This window comes from Lytechinus variegatus, chromosome 1, assembly GCF_018143015.1.
Source record: "Lytechinus variegatus isolate NC3 chromosome 1, Lvar_3.0, whole genome shotgun sequence".
Classification (NCBI taxonomy): Eukaryota; Metazoa; Echinodermata; class Echinoidea; order Temnopleuroida; family Toxopneustidae; genus Lytechinus; species Lytechinus variegatus.
Genome location: NC_054740.1, coordinates 34,549,736 through 34,575,323, shown reverse-complemented (window position 1 = coordinate 34,575,323; position 25,588 = coordinate 34,549,736). Strand labels below are relative to the sequence as shown.

The 25,588-nt window shown below is 35.3% G+C and overlaps 1 protein-coding gene across 1 annotated transcript; it reads right to left on the bottom strand.

Moving 5' to 3' along the window:
* Nucleotides 1-13,857: 13,857 nt before the first annotated feature.
* Nucleotides 13,858-24,987, bottom strand: LOC121412398 (serine/threonine-protein phosphatase 6 regulatory ankyrin repeat subunit C-like). The gene is made up of 5 exons (XM_041605212.1): nucleotides 24,222-24,987; nucleotides 23,132-23,181; nucleotides 20,324-20,489; nucleotides 15,555-15,680; nucleotides 13,858-14,522 (listed from the first exon to the last, which is right to left on the bottom strand). The coding sequence occupies exons 1-5, from the start codon at nucleotides 24,253-24,255 to the stop codon at nucleotides 14,467-14,469; spliced, it is 432 nt and encodes a 143-aa protein (XP_041461146.1). The 5' UTR covers nucleotides 24,256-24,987; the 3' UTR covers nucleotides 13,858-14,466.
* Between the last annotated feature and the right edge of the window lie 601 nt (nucleotides 24,988-25,588).

Below are 25,588 nucleotides of genomic sequence, written 5' to 3'. Positions count from 1 at the left end.
AAATAAAATTACTCATAAATTACGTTCGAATGATAAAGCAGTGCAATAGCTATACATAAACAAACAAAACAAGAAAAAATATTCGTTTGATATTGACAAGATTAAACTTAAAACTTAAAGGAAAGAATTGTACAGGTAAGATTTGAGGGAATCTTTGAATGATTCGAATGACGGGGCATCCCTCATTTCTAGTATTAGTAGAAGTAGTAGTAGTAGTAGTAGTAGTAGTAGTAGTAGTAGTAGTAGTAGTAGTAGTAGTAGTAGTAGTAGTAGTAGTAGTATTAGAAGTAGTAGTAGTAGTAGTAGTAGTAGTAGTAGTAGTAGTAGTAGTAGTAGTAGTAGTAGTAGTAGTAGTAGTAGTAGTAGTAGTAGTAGTAGTCACTAGTGATGGTAGTGGTGGTGGTGGTGTAGTAGTATAGTAGTAGTAGTAGTAGTAGTAGTAGTAGTAGTAGTAGTAGTAGTAGTAGTAGTAGTAGTAGTAGTAGTAGTAGTAGTAGTAGTAGTAGTAGTAGTAGTAGTAGTAGTCACTAGTGACGGTAGTGGTGGTGGTGGTGTAGTAGTATTAGTAGTAGTAGTAGTAGTAGTAGTAGTAGTAGTAGTAGTAGTAGTAGTAGTAGTAGTAGTAGTAGTAGTAGTAGTAGTAGTAGTAGTAGTAGTAGTAGTAGTAGTAGTAGTAGTAGTAGAAGTAGTAGTAGAAGTGGTAGTAGTACACCTACATGCATAGACCTAGAAGTAAACGTAGTCTTCAATTTTCTTCATTTCCTCATTCTTATCTCTCCTTATTCCTTTCTTCCATATACATATATCATATTTATGGCATCGTCAGTTTCTTCTGCCTGTCCTCTTATTTTCCCCTATTTCTACCTTTCTTCAATGCTCTCTTTCTGTCTTTCAGTCTTCCTAGCCCCCCCCCCCCCCCTTCCACTTATTCTTTAGAATTCTTCTCTTAGATCACAGATATCAGCGTCATTGCTATATCACCAAGAGGGGGCGCAATTTCATCTTGAAACCACAGAGTTACCATCTTATGTATACACGTAATATCTCGTACATCCTTTTCGAAGCAAGACAACTTAGCATCGGTACGTAGTGGGTGATCGGGGCTAATGGGGGGTCGGGGTAGCTGCTGAAGTTGATCTGTATCAAAATAGTCACTAAAAGGTGCAAATTAAAAGGAAAAATGCACAAAAAATAATGTACTAGTCGAAAATTTATTAAAAACGGGCATCGTGTCATTCTCATTCTAAAAAATTGAATTTTGTTCTTCCCGGGATATGCATTTAACTTGTCAAAACAATATAAATTGAGGTAGATTTTTGTTAGTATATGTAACAAAAGAATTAACCAAAACAAAATTTGGTGGAAATTCTATCCGAATTGTAATCAATGATAACGCCGAACATTATTTTGATATCATAAATTATATTTTATCTAAATCTATTCCCATTGGGAGTCGCACATAACTGTACATAGGTTTATTGAATGTCAATTATTATGAACAACAAACATTAATTTTGTGCAAAATATGAAGTAATTAAATGGATTGTATTCTAGACAAGGGTCATTCACTCTGTTTCAAAGAATGCGGTAGGCTTTCGAGGTTTTAATTATGCAAACTGTATAGTCGATGATGTCTGTGCTTATTTGCTGGTGTTTAAAGGAAATCCTCACGCCAGATAACACATTCGACTTCAGAACCCATTAGCTTAGGTGGGTCTATTTAGATGAATTGTGTTTTTTTTTAATATGATCAGTCCTTATGTACCCTTTTCAGTGAAGCCTACCCAAAATAAAATTTTCAACTCTCGCTTCGCGCGTGCCGGTATTGTTTAGAACGATATTCATGCTTACAAAAATGTGCTTATATAATCACGCTTTCCTTGCAAGGTTTTAAGAAATTCAGCTTGCGCTTCGCGTTGCTTATTTGTTTAGCGACATTATTTTTATTGATTCAAACAGTGATCAATCTGTCCCATTTTCAAGTCATTACATTAAAATAGTCTACATTAAGGCCTAAATGATTAAACTGAATCTTGTTTAAAAATCAAAGCTTAGATTCATTTAAGGACAAGTCCACCCCAACAAAAGATTGATTCGAATTAAAAAAAATAGAATAAAAAAAAGAAAGTGCAACAAACATAACAATGAAAATTTCGTCAAAATCGGATAAAGTTTCGCTTAATTTCACAAAACAGTTATAGTCACATACTGGTCGGTATGCAAATGAGGGAACTGATGACATCACTTACTATTTCTTTTGTATTTTTGTATGAAATATGAAATTTTTAAATTTGTTTCTTTGTTGTCCTGTGAAACAAAATATATTCCTCACTGAGCATGTGGTCTTGCCATTCTTTTAACATTTTATGGTTCAGTCAATTTGGTCCTTGTTGTCAAATCTGTGAAAATAAAAAAATTGTATAATTCAAATAATAATAAAAACCAAAGAAATAGGGATTGATTGTCATCATCGACTGTCTCATTTGCATGTCACTGAGTTGTGCATATAACTGTTTTGTGAAAGATAAGCGAAACTATAAATTGTCATAACTTTCTTATTTTACATCCGATTTTGATGAAATTTTCAGCATTTTGCTTGTTTGATTTTTCTCTAATGATTGGAATAAAAAAATTTGCAGGGGTGGACTTCACTCTAAAAACAAATCAGTCAAAAATGACTGGTTAATAGGGTCAGCTGGGAGCAACTGTTATTTTAGTCATATTTGACTATTTTCTAGTCACATTTTACTAGAAAAGAGTTATTTCTGACTAGAATATATGTCAGAAATGTGAATATCAGTGATTGCCATATCAGTTGCTCCCAGCTGACTACTGGTCTAGTCAATTTGACTGATTTGTTTTAAGAGTGTTGAATAAACTTCAGTTATTTGAAATCATCTTGCATAATCATGTAGGCATATACTTGCAAAACGTACAAGGCATTTAATGCCCCTGTTCCATCCAGACTATTTCCTTACACTTACGTTTTTCATAATCTAAATAACCTACAAAGCTAAAGCTGACGACTTCAACGAATCGCCGTCAATGATGATTTCCTTGAGAGGGGGAAAACAGGGACATTATTTTCCACTTAAATTCCGTCTCCAATGCACAGTCTGGGTGAAGCAGGAGTGCAGAACTTGATTGAAAATAAAAGAAAGTAATCTATGTCACAATGTGAAATGCTATAGTACTGTTCAAATATGATAGTGGTTGACAAATGAGCTGAACTAAAATGATGTGGAAAAGGAAGGGTAAATAGTAAAAAAGAGAGAAGATACTAACAATAACCAGAAGAAAAATGAACAACAGGAAGAATCATAATTATAATGATGAAAATGATGGTGATAATAATAATAATAATGATAATAATAATAATAATATTAATAATAATGATTATGATAATAATAACAATAATAATAAATAACCATAATAATGATAATAATAATAATTAATAATAATGATAATAAATAAGTAAGTAATAATATTAATAACAAAAACCAAAATAATCATAATAATGAAAATAGAATGTTTTAATTGCTTTAATCAACAAATACTGTGGGCTGTATTCCTGATCATGTCAAAACAAAACAAAAGTTCACAAGAACAGAATCAGATGAGTGGATACATGCGTGTAAACAAAGTTAATACCGCAGACTATGAGACGTTATGTTATTTTTTTTTTGCTCTGAAATGTCTCTTTTTTCCTTTTTTTTTGTTTATACAAAGACATGTGGTAACATTAGTCAGATTGAAAGGGAAATGATTGCAAGACATTTCCTGCGTAGGAGAAAAAAATAGTCTTCGTAAGGTTGTAACGTTACTTGGAGGATATTTTAAATGGCCTAGACAAGCCTTTTGTGGCTTTTTGTTTGGTTTAAATGTAATTTCAGATCCGGATATGATTATGCAGAAGGGTTGGTAAATTGATGAATTAACTTCTGTCGTGCCAGTTTTTTTTATTTCTTTTGGGATGTCACCGCACCTTGAAGACTAGATAATATGTTTTTAAATCGCTCAAAATTCCAAGCGTTTAGGGCTCAGGAGATGGTTACTAAAAAAAGTACGAATTTCTGTCAATTAATACTTTGAAAATTTATCAAACAGTATGTAGGCACATTAATTGCACATTTTGAATACAATAGTAGAATTGTTTGTTTATTTAACCTGGGGAATATATATCGTGTGTGTGTTTTGCCATTTGATTTTAAACCTTTCCAAACAATCATTTCTATATCATGTTTTCGCTTCAGGCCCACCTCCCTTCCAAAATGTTATGTTACCGGTAAACACTTGCCTCTGATCATGTTGTCTATTCGTCTGATTGCGATATCAAAATTAGAATAATAAACATAATGTTAAGTTACTAAAAGGGTATTGACTCTGCATGTGCTTAATTAACAAGTTGGACGTCATTTTTGCGGTAAGACTGTGCAACTTAAATGTCCGCTCAAACATTTCTCTATAATATTTGGGTATGGGGTTTCTAAAGAAGGGTTTTGTAACATACGGCTGAACGTCATATGCTCGTTTTCTCTTTGTTTATTTTTTTGACGGGACACAGACCGAGAATAGCCATTTTTGTTTTTTGTTTTTAGAATATGATGTTCAAACACAAACTGTAACATCCTGACCCTTTGTTAAATAAAGTCGCGTGTTTGCTTCGTATTCCATTTCTTCGGTAATATCTAGACCAACTAGATTAGAAGGTCCTATATAACACAATCATCTTTATATCATAGCATGCAGATCCATCTATTTTCATCATTGTAAGAAAGAGACAGATAATTATGTCACGCAATCATGGGGGAAAGAGGTTGGGATCTCAAGGGGGGGCAGTAAAGTGTATCACATGCGTGATCAAATTATTTCCAAACACCCACTAAACAAGTTTTTCTCTGTGTGCAAAATAACCTCCTTAACAAGTTTTTTGCGGGCTTCATTTACACATGTTGCCCCCTAAATAAGTTGTCGCCAGAATATGACCCCTAAACAAGTTTTGTCTATACTTGCTAACAATAAGCTTGAATAGACAAAACTAATATTGCACCCCCCCCCCCCCCGTGTAATTAGGCTTAAGCTACAACAAAGCCCCGGGAAAAAGCTTGTGGGAAAAAAATATCCTAATAGGCCTGAACACGTTTGGCTAGTTTGGAAAAAAAATGCCATAAATACGTTTGACCCCCCCCGCGATTGACCATTGACAAGTCTTTCAAAACCATCTTAAAAAAAAACAACCGGTGTTTTTGCCCAGTGGTGGGGTGGAATATCAAATTTTACGATGAGAGCCCGAAAAGAGAAAAGTCCTAGCAAAAACAAGAAAATGGATATCTTGTACTTTTGTTTACGCCATTTTTTGTTCTTGCTCCTCATGCCATCGGTAATTCTATCATTATTTTGCCCCATTGGCGTGACGACATTATGATACTGGCAAGAAGACACGGGCGACTGATTTTCTTGACAACTTATTGTCCATAGGTTTACTATCATTGAACTTGAATAAACATTACGTAATACTAGACACGAAATGGCGTTCAGATTATGAGTTGCTATTCTTTTCTTAATTATGTGTGTATTTGTGTGTGTGTGTACTTTGAGTTTTGTCAGACGTGTATTAATCAGATATGATTATTTACGTCTGGGACCGACCTTTAACGTCACCATCCGAAAGACGTGACCAGAGCTCGAACCTCTGCATCAATTTATAACTTCCTCCACATAGCTTGGATTACAGCGCACGATACAACGCCCAGTTGTCGAGGGTATACTCGATCCCGATGACCCGGATTCGATTCCCAAGTGGTGCGCTAGTGCCCTTTGGTAAGGCAATTATCCTCATTACCAGGTCCCTCGGAGAGGACCTTAAGCCGTTGGTCCCCTAGTTGCTTGCTCACAGGCATTCGTGCTTTCTTAGCAGTCAGGTAAAACAACCTCGGTATAACATAACATAACATGCAGTGGTAATATTTGAAGCGGTGCAACCCGCAAGCAGATTGAACTTTTTCTTGAAGTCCAGATCGTGATGGTCTGCCCCCCCCCCCTCCCCCCATCTGCGACAACTTGCCGAAGCGAAGAATAGTCCGTGTAATTCAAAGGAATATTAATAGAAATCCCCATGATATAAAGTAGCCTGGAAAATAATCTTCGTGCAAAAGCAAACAAAATAATAAGTAGGCCCCCCAAAAAAGAAGAAAATTTGAGACCAGGATGATGTCTTTAGTCGATAGGTAGTTGTGTTCTTTCATTAATCTGACCTATAACCCGATCGCGTGTATTCCATCTAGCCCCCCCCCCCAATAAAAAAAAGAAGGAATAAACATTCAAAATCATTTTACTTCCACTTTTCATAATAAGGACATTTGTGTCCAAATCAATCATAATTTAAATCAATTCAAATTATGGAATTGCAGTTTATTTCGAAAATGAAAAGAATGCTAATAAATATATAAAAGGGGAACAAAATAGGACATGCATTTTTCTGGGGACAAGATGTGAAATGTTCGGTTTTTATGTTAATTTTTGTACATCTTAAAGTTAAAAAAGGTTATTTCGTGCACATTTGTGAGAATTTGCAATTTAACAGAATTGGTTTCAAAATTTCCGTGATGGGGGGTATACCTTCTGCCCTGTGTAGAACGTCCAAAGGACATATAAAGTGGGCTTACCATGCATGCGAGTAAATAAAAAATGACACCTAAAAAATCCCCAATTTGAGGAAATTAATATGTCATGAACACAATAATCATTTTATACGGCTGGAAAACTATATTCTCTTTAATAATTTGATACCATATTCACGTGGTATGCCGTCACGCTTGGGTAATCAGTAGGTATTCTTTGCAGTGATGTAAGTTTCGATTTGCGCCAAAGTAAGGCATGACTGCAACATTGATGAATCCCTACAAGGGTTGCATTAAACTCCATTACAAAACACATTTTCAATAATTTACATTAAAATTTGTTTAAGAGCCTTTTTTAGTATCAATCCTCCAGATAATTTCATTGAAAAGGGATTTACAAATATGTGTTTCTAACTAATGTATAGGATTATGACATCACTGGCATCTGGATTCATTCAATGTAACCATGCCTTAATTTGGCGCAAATCGAACTTTACATCACAGTAAAAAAAAAAAAAAAAAAAAAAAACCTCTAAACGTTAATATATCCACGTAAATTTGGTATCAAATTATTTGGGAGAAGATTCTCTTTCAGGCCATGTATAATTTATATGTGTTCATGACAGAAATTTTCTGTGAATTGGGGTTTGTGAGGTGTCTGTGAGGTGTTCATGGTGTACTGGGAATCGATCTTCGAATACCCCCCCCAAAAAAAAAAAAGTTGGGATGTCAGTTTCCTCTGTCAACAACTACTCGCTCGCATTCCTGTTTTCATAAAATTCAATTTTACATTTTTTTTTCTTCTTTCCCCTTATAATGGCAAGCGTAGGATGATATCTGTCTCGAAAACACTCAATTGAAATGTTTGTTTAGAGTTAAACTGACGAGACGAATTGAGGTGTGTGGGGAATGGGGGCGTCTGGATGTCACGGGGTTTTAATAGAGACGAATAGAGACGTCTAATAATGATACACGAGGTTCATTGAATAACACCATCCAAAACTTACGTCGGCGTGCAAAACCGTTTTTTTTTTTCTTCGTTTTTTATTTTTATTCAGTGATTTATGTTCACTGTAAAATTATTGATATTTATACATTTCAAAAAAATTAGTTTGTCGTCAGTGACACTCCCTCATCACAAAAAAGGTAATTAGTGCTTTCAATTGAGTACTGAACCTGTCATACGTTTTCAAAAGCATGGACTTACTAGGAAATAGTGACCAAACCAACTTCTTACCTTTGAGTTGGAAAGGTGAAAGGAATTTCATCTAAATCTATTTTATAAGAAAATAGTACAAGTTGAAATCATGTAGGTTTATGACTTTGTAAAAGCATTAGCCCATTTACAATAATTGTATGTGGCGTTATTTTGAAGCAGTTAAATCCATGACAACAAAGTTTAATCACATTTAAATAAATACAAACTATATCACCCCGGACGTGGAGAAACATAGAGGTCTACAAGCAGACGATTGGCGTAGGAAGGAAGGATTTGGGGAAAAGACGCGCGGTTTTATCAGCTATAATTAGCCACTCATTCTTAAAAATCAATAAGACAGTCATAGAGCCGCAAATTGTTTCCTTGGTCTAGACCACATTTTTCCTGTCTAAAATAAAGGTTATCCACCTTGTATTTTGTTTTAACTCAGGAAGATGAACCCAAATATTGTCACGTTTATCACACTTCTTATTTAAACAGGATTTCAAAGACATTAATATCATTAGGATCTTAATCATTACGCATACGATTTTGACCAAAATTTCATTTAGTACGAACTTTTTCTTATAACATTCAAAGTGAGTTGAAAATGTGTTGGTAGGGGGAGAATAAAATAAATGGTTCAAAACTCATATGAACACTCTGTTCAAAGTAGTGCAATCCATTTGTAAGATATAGTATATTCTCTATATAACTTCTTTAAGTATATATAAGAAATAACAATTTGTCATGAATAAAAAAAACACGTGTTTGGAAAATGCAAACGTATGATGAAGGAAAATTTGAATTAGTTGCGAAGAGACTGGGTGTGATATTGATTTAAACACGAATTGGGATGAAGCCAAACTGATATTTGATTATTAGAGCAACTATATAAAACATTGAAAGTTTATTAGATTGCTATATAGTGCTCGGTTTGAGATGATTCAAAGACGTTTGTTGATTTCTCTAGGGGAGATCATTCAGAAACAATTAAAAATCATACAGCTGATCTCACTCTGGTAAGGGCTATAGCTCTGGAAGTCCGAAATGTTTTTATTGTAAGTTTCTTCGAGCCTTCTGTTATGTTAAATAGACGTTATGATCATTAATGAAAGTTGTATACTGATCAATAAATATAAATGCAAAGGGAAGCATGGATAAGAAAAAAACCGTTGTAAACCAAGAAGAATAAAATGTAAAAACAAACATTAAATAGAAATTTAAAACAAATTGACGATCAAGTGCAATTTATTTCGGTAATAGGCCTACTTTATTCATGGCCTAAATTGTCTAAATTGTCTAATCATGGTCTAAATATGTTCCAAGTATGCCTAAATAGAGATGTGTTAAGTCGTAATTGGATGTAAGTCACGCAATCAATATATATCTCTCACTCGCTGTGCTCGCTCGTAAAATCCATATTCAAGATGTTTTCCGGCTGCAATCGATTTCCAGTAACACAATGTTTATTGTCAAAATATTTGTTATGATTGTGCGATAAGGTGCATGACTGTAAGGGACAGGCTTGATTATATTTTTGGATGGCTTAAACAATATTTTTTTGTGATGGCTCGCTTCGCTCGCCGGTAGACAAATATGTTTCGACGGCAAATATACATTAAAAAAATATGTATTTGGCAAATGCAATAGTCGATATTCAAGTATGTTTTTTTTTAAATGATACAACACTTTTGAAATTTTTTGCTCGCTCGCTCCTCTTGTTCATAATAAAATACAAGATGTTAATAAATAGAAAGCAATTTATTTAACAAGTAAGTGCGCAAAATGATAAGCAAAAGGCCTATTAGTGGCCTGGGTATATTTTAATGGAAAATTTTCATGTCTACAGTAAAGCAAAATAAACGTATGAATAAATGAATGAAAAGGAGCTGCTTAACACATATTATAAAAAAGGGTAAGGGCAAAGTGAAAATATAACTTTTCCTTCCTTGAGACTTTTCTGTTTGAATTCTCGCACGTTTTTGGTTGTAACTTCTTTTTTTCAGTGACAGGCTTTGTCTCTTTACCCTTGATTTATTTACACGGAATCTAGTTCTTACCCTATTTATTAATCAATTCTAAATAGGTTTTAGTATTTAACCTATATATAAAATTGCCTTATTATAAAGAAAAAGGAGAAAAAAATTGACAAGAGGAAGATCAATTAATCCATCACCTTTTGCCTTCAATCTGACACGTACTACATGACACCTGGTCCGTAAAAGAATTCCTACTGAATATGATTCTAATCACCAGCAAATTGGTATTAATTTTTTTCGTTTCCCTTCTTCAGAGGACACGACTAATCGAGATTAATTTGATTTTTCACAAGACTGAAATGCTGACAGATTGAAGGAAACTTTTCTCATAGGCTTTTAATGAGAATTACGATACTCCAGTCAGTTGGTGCAAGATAAGCGGAGAAAATGACCATGCAGGCTCTTTCTATGGTGTGATAGAAAATTCTTTGATTGAGGAACAGTGCGGATCTTTTTTTATTATTTTTTAAATTCTTTCTCTATAGTTTCTCATCAGTGGACAGGTGACACAATGGATAAACAGTAGCGGCGCCACACGGAGGGGGCACCTGCTCTCATAATTTTTCAAATATTCTCAACCCAAAGAGGAAGAAAAATTGAGAAAAAAGGAGAAAGGAAAGAAATAATGAAGAAATGTATTACAGGAGATATGTGGGCCAAGTAACTCCGATACCCCAATAATTCAAATTAGGAAAATATGTTAACGAATCGAGACAGTACCCCCCCCCCCATTCCCGTTTCTCCTCCTTCTATGTATTTACTATGTTTTCAAAGTAATATTTTATTTTGTATTCCAACATTTTTACCAGACGAAAAACTTTACCAGATGAAGACAAAGAATGACAACATAAATGGAGAAATTGGTTTATTCAAATAATAATCAAACATTTAATGAAAACCTTGGGAATAATTTACTCAACATACACGATTAAGATTAATCATGATTAAAAGTGTTTCATGAAGATTTAGTTATTTTTACTGACAAACTTACTCTGAACAAATCAGGTTCATAACTGCATGGCTTTATAGCTTACAACAATATATTGTCAGCAGAAATGATTATTCGTATCATGAAATGCCCCCTAATTCTTGAAAAAATACTACGTATGCCTTTCTAGTCCTCTGTAAGCCTGCGTTATTTCCCTCACAAATATGAATTTTAGATATTTATGATAGCTGGACAGAGTTTGGTTTATTATCGTTGATCGTGGCCTAGCGCACCCCTTGAGGGCCTTCAAAATAATTATTACTCGAAAGATGTATCCAAATAATGATTTGAATTCACAATGTTACTTGTATTACTTTTCTTCGCGTCATTATGGACCCCGTTTCACGAGATTACCTTAAGTCTGTCTTCTTTGACAACGAGGAGAAATATTATTAATTGTTTGTTTGTTTGTATTTATTTCCATATAAAAAGATAAAATATATACATGATCTATTTAACATAACATACAGATGGAGGATGGCCCATTTCAGCGGTATCAATAAGATACCAATGTTCTTCCATGGGGTCCTTATTAATGAATACGGTCCGTTACTGTATAGGATGTTGACTTAAGTTGACGCATGAAGGTCTCTTGGAATGGGCCCCTTCGCATGAGGAAAACGAAGAGGGCGTGGCACTCCGGATCATTCCTGTTCATTTTGTACTGAAGGCCCCCCCCCCCCCCCCCTCCGGGGTCGGAAGGACCGCATGCGTGTTCCCAAAATGTCCGGTAAAAGGGTACTTTTTCGGCCCGCGAATTGTAAAAAAGGGGTGTATTTGTATTTTTTACCTGGAGATTTCTTCAAAAGGGGGCTTTTTTTATCTCTCTGTTTGGACTCCTGAGAAATTTAAAAAGGGGGTTATAAAATATCTTGAATAACATAGAAAAATTGATCGAATTCCTGAAATTCCTGCTAGTTTTGAAAGCTCATTCAGGATTATTTCATTTTGAGAAGCAAAGTACGGACCTTTTGTTGGAATGAGAGCTCACCTGAGATAGGGGGTACATTGAGCAGTGTCCCGGATTTAGAGGGGTCTTCAAGGCAGGAAAAGCCCTCGAAAGGGGGGTTCAGAAATCTGGCAGACCTTCGATAGGGGGTGCTTTCAAAAGGAGGGGACGGGCATATAGGCGTACCCTAAATAACACTGAGGGGGGGGGGGCTGGAGGATGTTATTCCCGGTTCCTTTTTGTTCTTGATATTACGCAGGAGCGTTCATCATGATCATTTAAAGTCAAACTGAATGCAGACAGTGAGCTACTCTCCACATCAGAAAAAAAAAACAAAAGAAACAGTGGGAATGACATGGACTAAGGTGAACTCACCAACAAAAAAATTTATGAAACCGCTTATAGAAAATACAAGCATAATACTGATAGACGCCATCGATTTGGTCTTCATTTGTATTGTTAATGATAATTATAGTCATGTAGATTTTGTGCAAAATTACAAAATTCGTAATGTTTGATAAGGACAATTTCACTTTTGATAACAGACAAAAATATATTACACATTTTGCGAAAGACCCGACCTCATTCGATCAATAGGATTGAATATAAATCTTAAGAAATCAAACGATCATAATTATACACAAAATAAAACATGGAAAAATATCGATAATCACTAATCCAAACACAGCAAAAACTGTGGTGTTAAACGGTGTACATAGAGGACCACACCAGTTATTTTACACCGGTGTTAAATTGGTGGTGTTAGTTTTACACCTATAGGTGTTATTACAACACCTATGGCTGTTAATTTATACTCTTTGGTGTTATGTTCAATCTCTAGGGTGTTATTCTAACACCTCAGAGTGTGGTCCTCTAATAACACCAATTGGTGTCAGTTTTAACACCAAGTTTAAGCATCATGATGCAGCCAGCGTACAGTAAAGAAGTATAAAGCTTCAATAGACCCAAACAGTGAAAATCACTTTGCTTCAGTATTACACACTAAGTCTTAGACAAACAAACGTCAATAAAACATGAATTTATTGTAGCTACGTTTTAAGATTATTTGCAAAATATTTTCTGTTTCTATGTAAGGATAGTTACAGGTGTAATGGTCAAATGAATGAAAGATAATAATTTGTATAAAGCCATAACATTCAGGCTAAGTGTGTGAATTTCTTTTGCTGTGTAACCTCAGGGCCCTGGGAACGATTTTTTGGGGCTGGGGTGTTGAAGTAGGCCTAAATTCAGGGGCGGATCCAGCTTTCGCTAATAAGGGGGGGGGGGGAAATAAAAAATCACCCATTTTTTTTCCCCGATCGGTTGCTAAGCATAAGCATAGTTTGTAATCATGAACAGGACAGGTATTAACTAAACCATGCGAGCGGAAGAAATTGAGATTTAGACGTAAAATCGGTTCACTCTATTTAACATGTAATGCGAGCGCGAGCGAAAAGACATGAAAGATTTTTTTAAAATTCTTTATTCAAAGTCTTCATCGTCTTCATCCTCTTTTCCCTTTTTTATTCTTCGTTTCCCCTTTTTCTATCGTTTTGCTCCGCCAATAGGGGGGGGGGGGAGAGGCGGGCCCCCTGGAGCGCATATGTAAATTTGACAAGCAAATAAAAAAGTTTCATTGTAAAATGATGGTCGTTTTGGTGCCCCCCCCCCCCAATAAAAAATTGACAGGTTAAAAAATCTAGGTTTCAACACAAGATGTTGGTCATTTTCCATACATTTTTCCTTTGTGACACACTTAACAGAATTCCAGGGGGCGCCAGCTGCCTATGGAAAATAATATACGCAACACCCCCGCTTCCCATGCAGGGCCATGCGTAACCTTTTATAGTGATTAACACTCATTGTGTAAAACCCATTCATGTGTAAGGCAGCTTGACGAGTTTCACAAAGAGGTGATAATTAGGCCTAGCTTTACAAGAAGGAATTACTCATTAATCGCACACCCACACACACTCACCAAACGAGACTAATCGAGATCAATAACGAGTTGACAACAATAATTGTTCATCACATCAAAGAATGATCAGAAAAACAATTGATATTTCAACATCATGATTTCAATAATAATTTGAATCTAATTTATTTCAATCTGTGGCAGATTGTTATATACTCTGCCATTTTGCTTGCGCATTGTTTTCTTATAAGAATGTAGCAATAATTAAACCATTCAATCAATTAACTAAAAGTTTTAATTGCTATTTGCATCAATTATTGCTTGGTAGCATTCAAGAAAAATGGGAAACTGTGCACTCTCTAATCAAAGTGATTTAAAATGAATCACAATTGGCCATGTGGATAGTGAACAATTGAACTCGGGGGTTAAATTTAAATCTTAAAGATTTGAATTTAAATAATTGTCAATTTAAAGATAAATCATAAAAGATCGGTAGTGTTGGTAGAAGATATTACATGATGAGAACAAAAGTGCAATTCATTAAAGGTTTCACCACAGATGGGTTATTTTGTATATTTGCAATTTAGCGTGCACTGGATTAAATGTCATAGCCCCTTATTTCCCCGCTTTTTTAGGGGATGGGTCTTACAACATCACTTCAATAGTGCTGTACAAAAACATTCGACAAAATTTGGTAAAAGCTGTTATAGAACATGGACCTGCAGACCTGGGCCGAAGAGAGAGTGTCAATTCATCATGTCCTTCCGCCGAAGTTCCCACTGTCGATCTCCCAGTCAAATTTTTCTCTTCCTGCAAGATGAATCAAGACCAAGTTTCAAAAGAACGAAAGATCGGATATTGTTTACAAGATTAATTGCAAAGAATACAATAGGTCTGCGCTGGAAAGCGCCAAACAATTAATAAGTTATTAAAAACACAATAGAGACCCCTGATTAATTCCTTCATTCCGTATTTAGCGTTAGCTGTACACGCCCAAACGCGGGACGTTGGGTTGATGGTGGAGCCTTTTTTATTGATTTAAAAATGTTCAAAGCAACTTGTTGGTCCTAGTCTAAATTGATGTAAAAGGGATTAAGTAATACCTAATCATGTACTTAAGATTTATACAAACCTATATCACATGGCTTTGATCCAGTAATCACATTGGGCGACGCATAGAAAACGCGTGAGTGATCACTTTGAAAATCCTATAGGCTCACTGTGGAAGCTTGGATATTGTTGGCAATTTCCAACCAATAAAAGTTTTGTGTCAACGTGAAAATAATGATGAATATAATGGGATTAGACCCTTGCGCAAGAAAAAAAAGGGTATGGATCAACCCTAAAAAGACTGGGCTATTTTGGCGCCTCAACAGAGGAGGGGTGAGGATATTCGGTTAAACAGACAAAACATTGAGATGATCATTTTAATCAAGATTACCACCAGTACACCCCTTTTAATTGAAATAATCTTTTTCACCCGTAAGCCATACAACGACAAGAAAGAAGTGAAATATGGGAGTGGTATAGCTTCCAACCCATTCTATGTGGTTTGAAATGAGTTAATGGTGATACGTCTCATCAACTAATATTTGGACCAATGTTTCTAGGTAACAAAACCACATAGCTCGATCCCTGAGCCATGACTGTAGGGTTTCATCTAATCTAATTATTCTCACCAGTAACATTGATGATGAGATTGCTAGGCAACTTTATTGTTGACAGGAAGTTACTATTTTATTTTGTCTCATGCATTGTAATCATCATCTATTATCAGAATGATTATCATAATGTAGGAAAAATAGATAATAAAATATGCCATTCCAAGACGGCTAGACATACCGCATTCTCGTAAGAAAGAAGATACTTCAAATTGACTGTGAGTCTTTGCTACATCCTCAGCTGTGTTTCCTTTCCGAGTCTTAGCTCTGATGTCAGATCCGTTGTTAACCAACCATTTTACGGCTTCTGAAATCGGATTAAAATCATTTTAGGTTGTTACAAATCGTTACTCCCTAACATTTCGAATTATGAAAATACAATGTAGTGCACCCTTTATTTTCGCATGTTAATAAGCCTATATTACCCTAGTCTGGTCAGTTAGCGGAATTATGTGGACACGGTGGACAAAAGCGTGATTTTTTCTCCAGACCTTTGTTTATGTATAAGAATTAAGAATGGGGTATGCTCCAAAAAATCTGGCTGCAGGAACAGTGAAAAAATGGGTGAAAATGTCAGAATTTATGAGTTCAGATTTGTCTGATATATAGACTAGCGCTAGTGCAAAACTCAATAGCAGTGTATTATTTTGCATTGGATTAGTTCTTGAATTCAGACCCTTTTTGAACAGATCTTCTGTTTGTCCTCGCATCTCAATGCACCAAGTATCTGAATGAAGATGCTAACCAAGCCGAAGGGTGACGGTGGAGGGGGTTGAATGTTGGTGTGTATGTACATATTTTGGTCTTGGGGTAAAGGTGTGCAAGACACATTTTTTGCATGTGTTGGAAATTGTGTTGCCATGGTAACAGTGTATTATTGCAAAAATAAGGTAAAAATCTTGCAGTTAGAACCAGTTCCTCTGTTTTTAACCGATTCTCATGAAATTTGGCACACACATCGGTCTTGAGGTAAAGATGTCTAAGACACACTTTTGTGTGTCTTTCAGAAATCTTGTTGCCATGGTAACAACATATTATCTGGTGAAAATTGGGGGAAAAACCTTACAATTCAAACTGTTTCATCAGTTTTCAATCAATTTTCATGAAATTTGGCACACACATTGGTATTGAAGTAAATATGTACAAGGCACTTTTTGTGTGTGTTTCCAAAATTGTGTTGCCATGGGAACAACATATTATATGGCAAAATTTAGGTAAAAACCTTGCAATTTGAACTATTTCATCAGTTTTTTTAACCAATTCTCATGAAATAATTATGGCTCACACATTGGCCTTGAGGTAAAGATGTGCAAGAACCTTTTGTCAGAGAGTGCATTGCCTTGGTAACCACATTTAGCCAGAAATATGGGGAAAACTCATTGTGGATCAGTCTACCTCTCAGTTTTCAGCCTGTGCTCATAAAAGTTGACACAAATATTCATTTTGGGTAAAGATTCATATTCAGTATTAAAAGGGAATCAAGCCTTGGTCATAATGTTGTGTGCATGGAAAAGGAGAAAAATAAGAATGGTGAAAGTTTTAAAGAAATCGGACAAGCAAAATATAGTTATGGCTGCTTTAAAATTAAGATCCCTAAGGCTACAAGTATGTAGAATTCAAATTGGTAACTGGGTAAGTAAATTATGACAAGGGGTGGGGCCGCAAGGACAACTTTCCCATAAGACTAGTAGTTATCAGGATTTTTGGTTTTCTCCTAAATCCCTATTCCATTGGGGCCGTAGTATAAACCCGGTAGTATGTTTTATGTCCTCATGAAAGAAAGATATAATTTGAAGTAAAACTTTTGAAAAAAGAAATTTTAGCTAATTAATTATTCCAGCAGTGCATGGAAGAGTGGTCCTTGCCTTCTTAAATCACTGTGACATCACATATGCGGTCAATTTGAAGTCTTCATGGGTATAGTGATTACCAATGTTTGACCTGTTATAAGTTTAATATTTTCACAACTTTGTTATGGTTTGTCCGATATTGTTCAAACTTTGACCTATAAACTTGTCTGATTTTTCATTTTCCTCTAAAAACAAGTGTTTATTTGGGTTTGAGTCCCCTTTATAATGTCATATAATAGTGCAGGGAATTAATCACGTTCAATAATATTTATAGGCTTTTTTGTGGGGGGGGGGGCGGAGAAGGTCCTTAAAAACTGACAACATAAAAATATAGGTTAAAGGCCATGACCATGAGGAACTTTAACACTCTTAAAAATCACCCCTTACATTTTTTATTGGGGGGGGGGCTTTAGAAACTTGCCACATAAAGATTAAAATGAAATTATAACGACTAGGAACTTAACCCCCCCCCCCCAAAAAAAAAAAGGGAAATCCTTTACACTTCAGCATATTAATTTAAAGCCTCAAACATTCTGCTTTGAAAAAAAAAGTTTCCGGTGTCCAATTAATCAATGTTTTATTTGAAGCATGAAGCAGGGGCTGTCACAGAAATATACTGAAAAAAATTAAATGAAAGAAAATATGAGGCTAAAATCTATTGTGCACTTAGGTATATTTTTGATATGGTATGTTACTGAGTCATGGATTTGCAAGTGAATTTCTAAAACAAATGCAGATATTTTTGTATATATTTATATTTCTATAATAATTAGTTGCATGATATTGATTAAAGGTACACTTTGAAATATGTCAGAAAAAATATACTTAAAGAGAGACAGGAAACAGAAGGAGATGGAATGGTGAAGCTCAAAATCAAGAGTGATGTGAAAGTTAAAAAGAAAGAGTAGGAACGGAATATGGATAAAAGACTGAGTAGGAGAATATAAATAAACAATGGTTAATTGGGTACTGTAAATTTTTTTTTATCAAATCAGAATGCATTAAGCTTCAAATGAATGGTCTGAAGTGCAAAGGACTCTTCTTATATACCTTTGGAGGGGGGGGGGCATTTTCTGCTAAAAAGTATTATCAGCCCCCTATTTTTTCGGGGGGGGGGTTAATTTCCTAGTCATAATCCTTTAACTGTAATTTTAATGAGGTCATTTTCTAAAGACCCACCCCCCAAAAAAAAGAGTAATGTCTAGCTTTAAAAATGCATTGACCCCTGACTGAGGGACAAAGGTGTAGACTGGTTTGAGCATGGGGAAGTAGAACTAAAAGTGGTATGGGGAGGGGTGCACATCTTGGGGAGGTGGAACTAAGGTTTGGAAAATCAGCTGTTGAAAGTAGAAGGGGTACACATTTTGTTTTGCTTGCCAGTGTTGGAACTCCTCTGCTTCAGCAGAAGGTTTCATATTCACCCAGTGTACCTCCAGCCTATATGCCCTTAAGGGGATGCGTTTTTTTAAGAGTGTTTATCATTTTTATGTTTCTAATGGCCACTGCCTTTAACCTTCTTTGATGTCAGATTTAAAGGACTAATCCTGCCCCTTCCCCCAACCCAGAAATATTAATGAAGGTGATTAATACCCCCACATTCTAATGCAGAGAAGACATTTAGAATTTAATATGAATCCTTACCCTAAGATGAATATTTCTTCCAATTTTTATGAGCACTGACTAAAAACAGGGGAAGAAGTTTGATCCACAAGTTTTCCTACATTTCTGGCTATCATATGTGGCTACCCTGGTAATGCACTCTCTGACAAATGCAAAAAAAAAGGTTCTTGCACATCTTTACCCCAAGGCCAATGTGTGAGCCAAATTTCACGAGAATTGGTTCAAAACTGATGAAGTAGTTCAAATTGCAAGGTTTTTACCTAAATTTTGCCATATAATATGTTGTTCCCATGGCAACACAATTTTGGAAACACACACAAAAAGTGCCTTGTACATATTTACTTCAATACCAATGTGTGTGCCAAATTTCATGAAAATTGATTGAAAACTGATGAAACAGTTTGAATTGTAAGGTTTTTCCCCCAATTTTCACCAGATAATATGTTGTTACCATGGCAACAAGATTTCTGAAAGACACACAAAAGTGTGTCTTAGACATCTTTACCTCAAGACCGATGTGTGTGCCAAATTTCATGAGAATCGGTTAAAAACAGAGGAACTGGTTCTAACTGCAAGATTTTTACCTTATTTTTGCAATAATACACTGTTACCATGGCAACACAATTTCCAACACATGCAAAAAATGTGTCTTGCACACCTTTACCCCAAGACCAAAATATGTACATACACACCAACATTCAACCCCCTCCACCGTCACCCTTCGGCTTGGTTAGCATCTTCATTCAGATACTTGGTGCATTGAGATGCGAGGACAAACAGAAGATCTGTTCAAAAAGGGTCTGAATTCAAGAACTAATCCAATGCAAAATAATACACTGCTATTGAGTTTTGCACTAGCGCTAGTCTATATATCAGACAAATCTGAACTCATAAATTCTGACATTTTCACCCATTTTTTCACTGTTCCTGCAGCCAGATTTTTTGGAGCATACCCCATTCTTAATTCTTATACATAAACAAAGGTCTGGAGAAAAAATCATGCTTTTGTCCACCGTGTCCACAAGTAGGGCATTTTTGACGCTAACAGACCAGACTAAGGACTTGGACAGTCCTTTCGCCTCGATTGTATGAATACATTAATGAAAAAAGTGAATATTACATGAATACATATATCCATGGCCGCAAGGGAGCAAAGCAACCAAGCTTGTCATGGGGCGCTTTTGCACTGAAATTGAAAGATTTCATGCACACACTTTTTGTAAATTTTGTGAAAACTTTATTTCCAAATTTTCAAAGAGGGGCAACTACCCCCCCCCTGCTGCAAACGACCACAAGTATATCCTATCATTTCATTGTTTCTATTTGTAATCAAATTTTATGTTGAAAACATTCCTCATACGCCAAATTGTGTCCCTTATGCAGATTTAAGGCTCATACACCACTAATACAAATTGTAAAGCAACTTCGACGGACGTGTTAACACAATATTTTTTCAAACATTTTGCCACAATTAACTCACTCATATGCCCATTTCTCGCTGCAGCGTGGAGCGATGTCGATCCAGTAATATCTGCTTGATTGATATCACCCCCTCTAGCGACAAGAAGTTCTATAATCTCAACATGTCCGTTCGCTGCTGCCTTGTGTAAAGCAGTGGTACCCGTTCGATCCTTTTCCTTTGGGTCCTGGAAAAAAAAAGAGAAATTGAGCTTCAACTTCATCTTAAACAAGTTAGCATAAAAGTATATAAGTAATTAAGTCAGAAAGAAAGAAAGAAAGAAAGAGTAAAAGAAAAACAAACAATTAAAGAAAGAAAAGAAAAGAAAAGAAAAGAGGAGAAGAGAAAAGAAAAGAAAGAAAGAAAAGACAGAAAGAAAAAAGAGAAAGAAAGAAAGAATTAAGAATGTAAGAAAGAAAGAAAGAAAGAAACAAGAAAGGAAGGAAGGAATGAATGAAAGATAGATATTGATAAAAACGGAAGGGGAAAAGAAGGAAAGAAAAAGAAAGAAAGAAAAAATAAATAAAAATAAAAGGAATGAGGAAGCAAATACGTGCAATATCTTTTCATTATACTTGCTTTATTTTGTAGGAGCTTATGGTGCGTCTGCACCCATTTTGCATTCAATTTTGATGGAGCTAAAAGTTTGATACAGTGTGTAATTGCTCACAAAAGTAGAAAAGTGCGAGTCGAGCGAGCAAAAAGTAAGAAAATCGTAAATATTGATCATCTTTTGATAGAAGAGGACAGTACCATAATAAATAACAAACAGAAGAGATGTGGAATAGTCCAACCTTCGTGAAAAAGTGACAAAATAATGATGTAAAGAATGAAATAGAATGACTGAAAATTTTGTCACCCCCTCCCCCGCGACCATCTCCTCTACAACAACCTCCCTCACCTCCCAACCTCGCCAAGTGACGCCCTCCAAGGACGCACCTGTAAAACAGTTATGGTCATTACGACGACACTTCACACCCTTTTAACGCAATTTATGGTATATATCACACCTTTTATAGGTAGTATAATTTAATCGCCTTCTTTATACAATTAGCAGGTAAGAGGAATAGTTACGCAACATTTAAATCGTTCTCATTTATAAGCCTTTCCAAGAAAATAAATCACACAATGCGAATATTGATATTGCTATTCTTTCACAAAATTAGGTCTGTATAATACATATTATCTTTTTTCTTTCATTTCCCTTATTTGCCTCATCCCATCCGATTATAATTTTCATAGTTATTATTTTAACTTTCGTAATTGCTACATGCACTTCGTTCTACCTCCAAATGTTTTTAGCGCCTTACACACTGTATGCAGTCTATATACAATTCAAATATGAGCAATTTGAAATTTGCATGTTTTTTAAGTAAAGACAAGTTGAACTACCATATGATGTGAGGTTCATCGCCCAAATATAAATCAGGAGACGGTCTTATGACTTCACTGTTATGAATTGATTGACGTAAGGTTAGAGTTATCAATATCCATTACTGTTTAAACTTAAAATTTGTACAATCTAGAACTTCAGTTTGCCAGGTGTTTCATGTTTAGTTGTCAATTTCATTTTCTTCATGTATTTAACCATTTTCAAAATCGAGTTGAAGACAATGCTTCAAAATAATTATCTTCAATTGCAATGTACACGATGGAAGATCCCCGGAGCCGTCTTTATTTAGCCCCCTTAATTTTTTATCCTATATATAATGGTATAATTACCATGGTTATTTTCATTTAGAGCGAAGTTTATATTTTGAAACAAAGTTCATGCAGTCTAACATACTTGTTTTGAAGGGATGGTCCGGGCTGAAAGTATTTATAGCTTAATAAATAGAGTAGAATTCACTGAGCAAAATACCGAAAATTTCATCAAAATCGGATAACAAATAACAAAGTTATTTAACTTTAAAGTTTAGCAATATTTTGTGAAAACAGTCGTCATGAATATTCATTAGGTGGGCTGATGATGTCACATCCCCACTTGTTCTTTTGTATTTTATTATATGAATTTAGGTTTATTCAATTTTTTTACCTCCAAGAACTAGAAAAATTGGATTGACAACTGATTTAGGTCATTAGATATTTATTGCTGCAACTTATTTCATTATAAGGGAGACAAAAAAATGATTTCATGTAATAACATAAGAAAACGGAAAGGAGAGATGTGACATAATCAGACCACCTAATGAATATTCATGACGACTGTTTTCACAAAATATTGCTAAAATTTAAACTTCGATAACTTTATTATTTGTTATCCGATTTTGATGAAATTTTCGGCATTTTGCTCAGTGAATTCTACTCTATGTATTAAGATATAAATATTTTCAGCCCGGACCATCCCTTTAATCAATGAAAATGTTTGGAATTGATTATTATTTTTTCTCATAGATTTTGCTATAAGAATTGCTAGTTCGCCTTATAAAGTAATTTACAGAACCTAATAGTTGGGGAAGAGATGAATAATAATTTATTAACCTGTGTGGATGATTCGATGCGTTTTGAATCAAGTCTATACAATCTATTTGAAGGTAGGTTGAACAATGCAATTCTGATTGAGATAGAATATAAGAACATTATTTTTAATGTAAGAAATGTAGTCATGTGTTCGATCCCAGGCCGAACCAAACCGTGCAAAGACTATTATTTTCTGTCTTCCACAGCTATATAGGTGCTCGACTAATTGGGAAAGGGTATATATTTTGCTATTCAGGCCATATCTCTAATCGGTCATGCTGATAGAGCAGTTTATGTTGGGCGAATGAAATCATTATTTTATGTTATTAATGAAATGAAATGAAATCAAGGTAAATCAATCAAACTTACCTGACCCTGATCCAAAGCTGCGGTTGTATTTCGTGTGTCCCCAGTAAAAGCTGTTTTCAATAAAAAAAAAAAAACATGAGAGAAAGTAAATGAAATAATAATTTTAGTGTCTGTAATGGCAACATTGAACTCATCGTCACTCAAATCTCATTTATTAAATTATTTCAGCTGATGTGTAGTAAGTAGCTGAATATTGGATGAGCCTGCATCCCCTGCATTAATGTTTTTAACAAAAATATGGCGCAATATAAATGATGTGGATCATCATTATCATCACGAAATCATCAGCACTAGCGCCCTTTGGCAAGGCGTTTATCTACATTTGCCACTCTCGACCCAGGTGTAGTAAATGGGTACCCGGTAGGAAGGAATTCCTTGAATGCTCGATGCGCCCGATCATGGTAGCCGTGCTAAAGCCGGGGTAAGAAACATTAGAAACATTTGTATTAAGCGCTATATAAATGTTGCATATTATTATTATATTATTATTATAATATAACATGCAACTGGGGTAGGTAATAACAAAATGTCATCATTATTTCGAAGCGTCGTATGCACATAGGCCTACGTCTACTGTATATTATATAATCAGACAATGATACAATCGTTATAAAGAATAATGTCATTAGCACTGATGACAAAAATAAGCAATATTGATTACTCTAATCTGCTAATGGGATAAGGACATTGTTTTATTCATTCATTCTTGATGTTGTTGTTGTTGTGCCAGATCTATAAATGTCAATTATTAATTGACATCAGGAAATTCCAAAATTGAACTTTTCTTCCATTCTGAGTATAGTCAACACGATGAATTATATTTGTAGTCTCACAATTTCATCATTCTGTAACTGTATTAAACCAACGGAGATACTGCTTAAACAGTAAATAATCCCTCCCAGGAGATGGGAGTTATATCGTCTCCCTATACATATGCTAGAGATGAACATAATATACGGTTGATTTGATTTGCAATATGTACATGATTATAAACTAAATATTTAGAATCATATATGGTGAGATTATAATTATTGTTGCCCCCTCATGTGAAAAATATATCACGATTAAATTAGAACTGAAAAAAACAAACCTGCTTCGTGAATATCCAACTTCATCATCTTCATCTGTCTACTCTGTATTCTTTGGTCACCGACAAAACAGAACACCACTTTCGATGTCGTCTCTTAGTGATGGAGGCAATGGGTGAACTGTTAATAATTCGTTGATTGATGCTTGACCAGATATAATGTCAGGTTCATCGACGATTTCGACAACGTATCATACAAATCGTTCAAAATTGTATTCACTCCACGGTCTCCAAATAGGCGCGGTGGAATGTAACGGAGGCCTACCCAAGGCGTCGTTGCATGTATATTTCACCAGGTTTATCGTTGATTTCATGGACTAAAATATTTCAACAATGCATGACATGAGCAAATCAATAATGAAGAATGGATGTTGACATCATGTGGATTCCTCTTGGGATGAAGATGCGCGCCGACGTTATGTACGAGAAGAAGCGGTATGGATTTGACCTACAAAAATCGACTTCTTTTATAATATTGCACACAATAGGGGTTGTATATACAATTAAATCAGGTGAATATAGATTACACCATGCTATCGGAGAAATGTAATTACAACGGTGGAGCCATTATGATTGCTTATGCCGTCGAGAGTGAGGAGCACAGGGAATTCGCTTGTACACGCGCATGGAGAAAAAGAAATCCACACGAGCAGTATACAGTTCAGACCATTTAATTTTCGTGTGTGACGAAGACAGTTCAGCACGAGCTGCATCAAACCGAGCATTTTTCCCTGTTGACATACGACACACAGCACGGGCTTTGATATCGAAAAGGTCTGCTAATTTGGTATGCGGGCAAAGATATGGGATTCTGTTGTCATAGCAACGTATTAAGTTCATAGAAGAGGGACGTTGAGTGCAGTGATCTTTGCACTTGCGAGATACCAATTTGCTTGGAGATACAGGGTACGATATTTTGTTACCATAGTAACGGATCTGAGGCGACGTGAAAAGGGAGGATCTTTCCATCAAAAAGCATTGTAATCTAAATTCAATCTCATTTAAGTTAGAATGTATCTCTTTTCCCCACTGTAGATTTGCAGCGACCGGAGCTATTAGTAAAATTGCGCCCTTTTGAACATCTAAACCCGGGGCAAGACCGGCAATCTCGCTTCTCCGATTTTTGACACTAGTAACTTTGGTTATTCGTAAGATTAAACTTTCAAGCATTTTCATTTCCCTTGTTCTTTCATTACTCTGTCTTCATCGTTTCGAGTAATTTCTTATGTGGCGATCCTGAAAGTGCCCTTTGCCCCCCCCCCCCTCCAACATTCACCTCTACCTTAAGCTCTTCCTGTCAATTTTCTGTCTTATAGTACATCTTTTGACTGAAATTGGTGTGTATTTGATGAAAATTCAACCCTGACAAT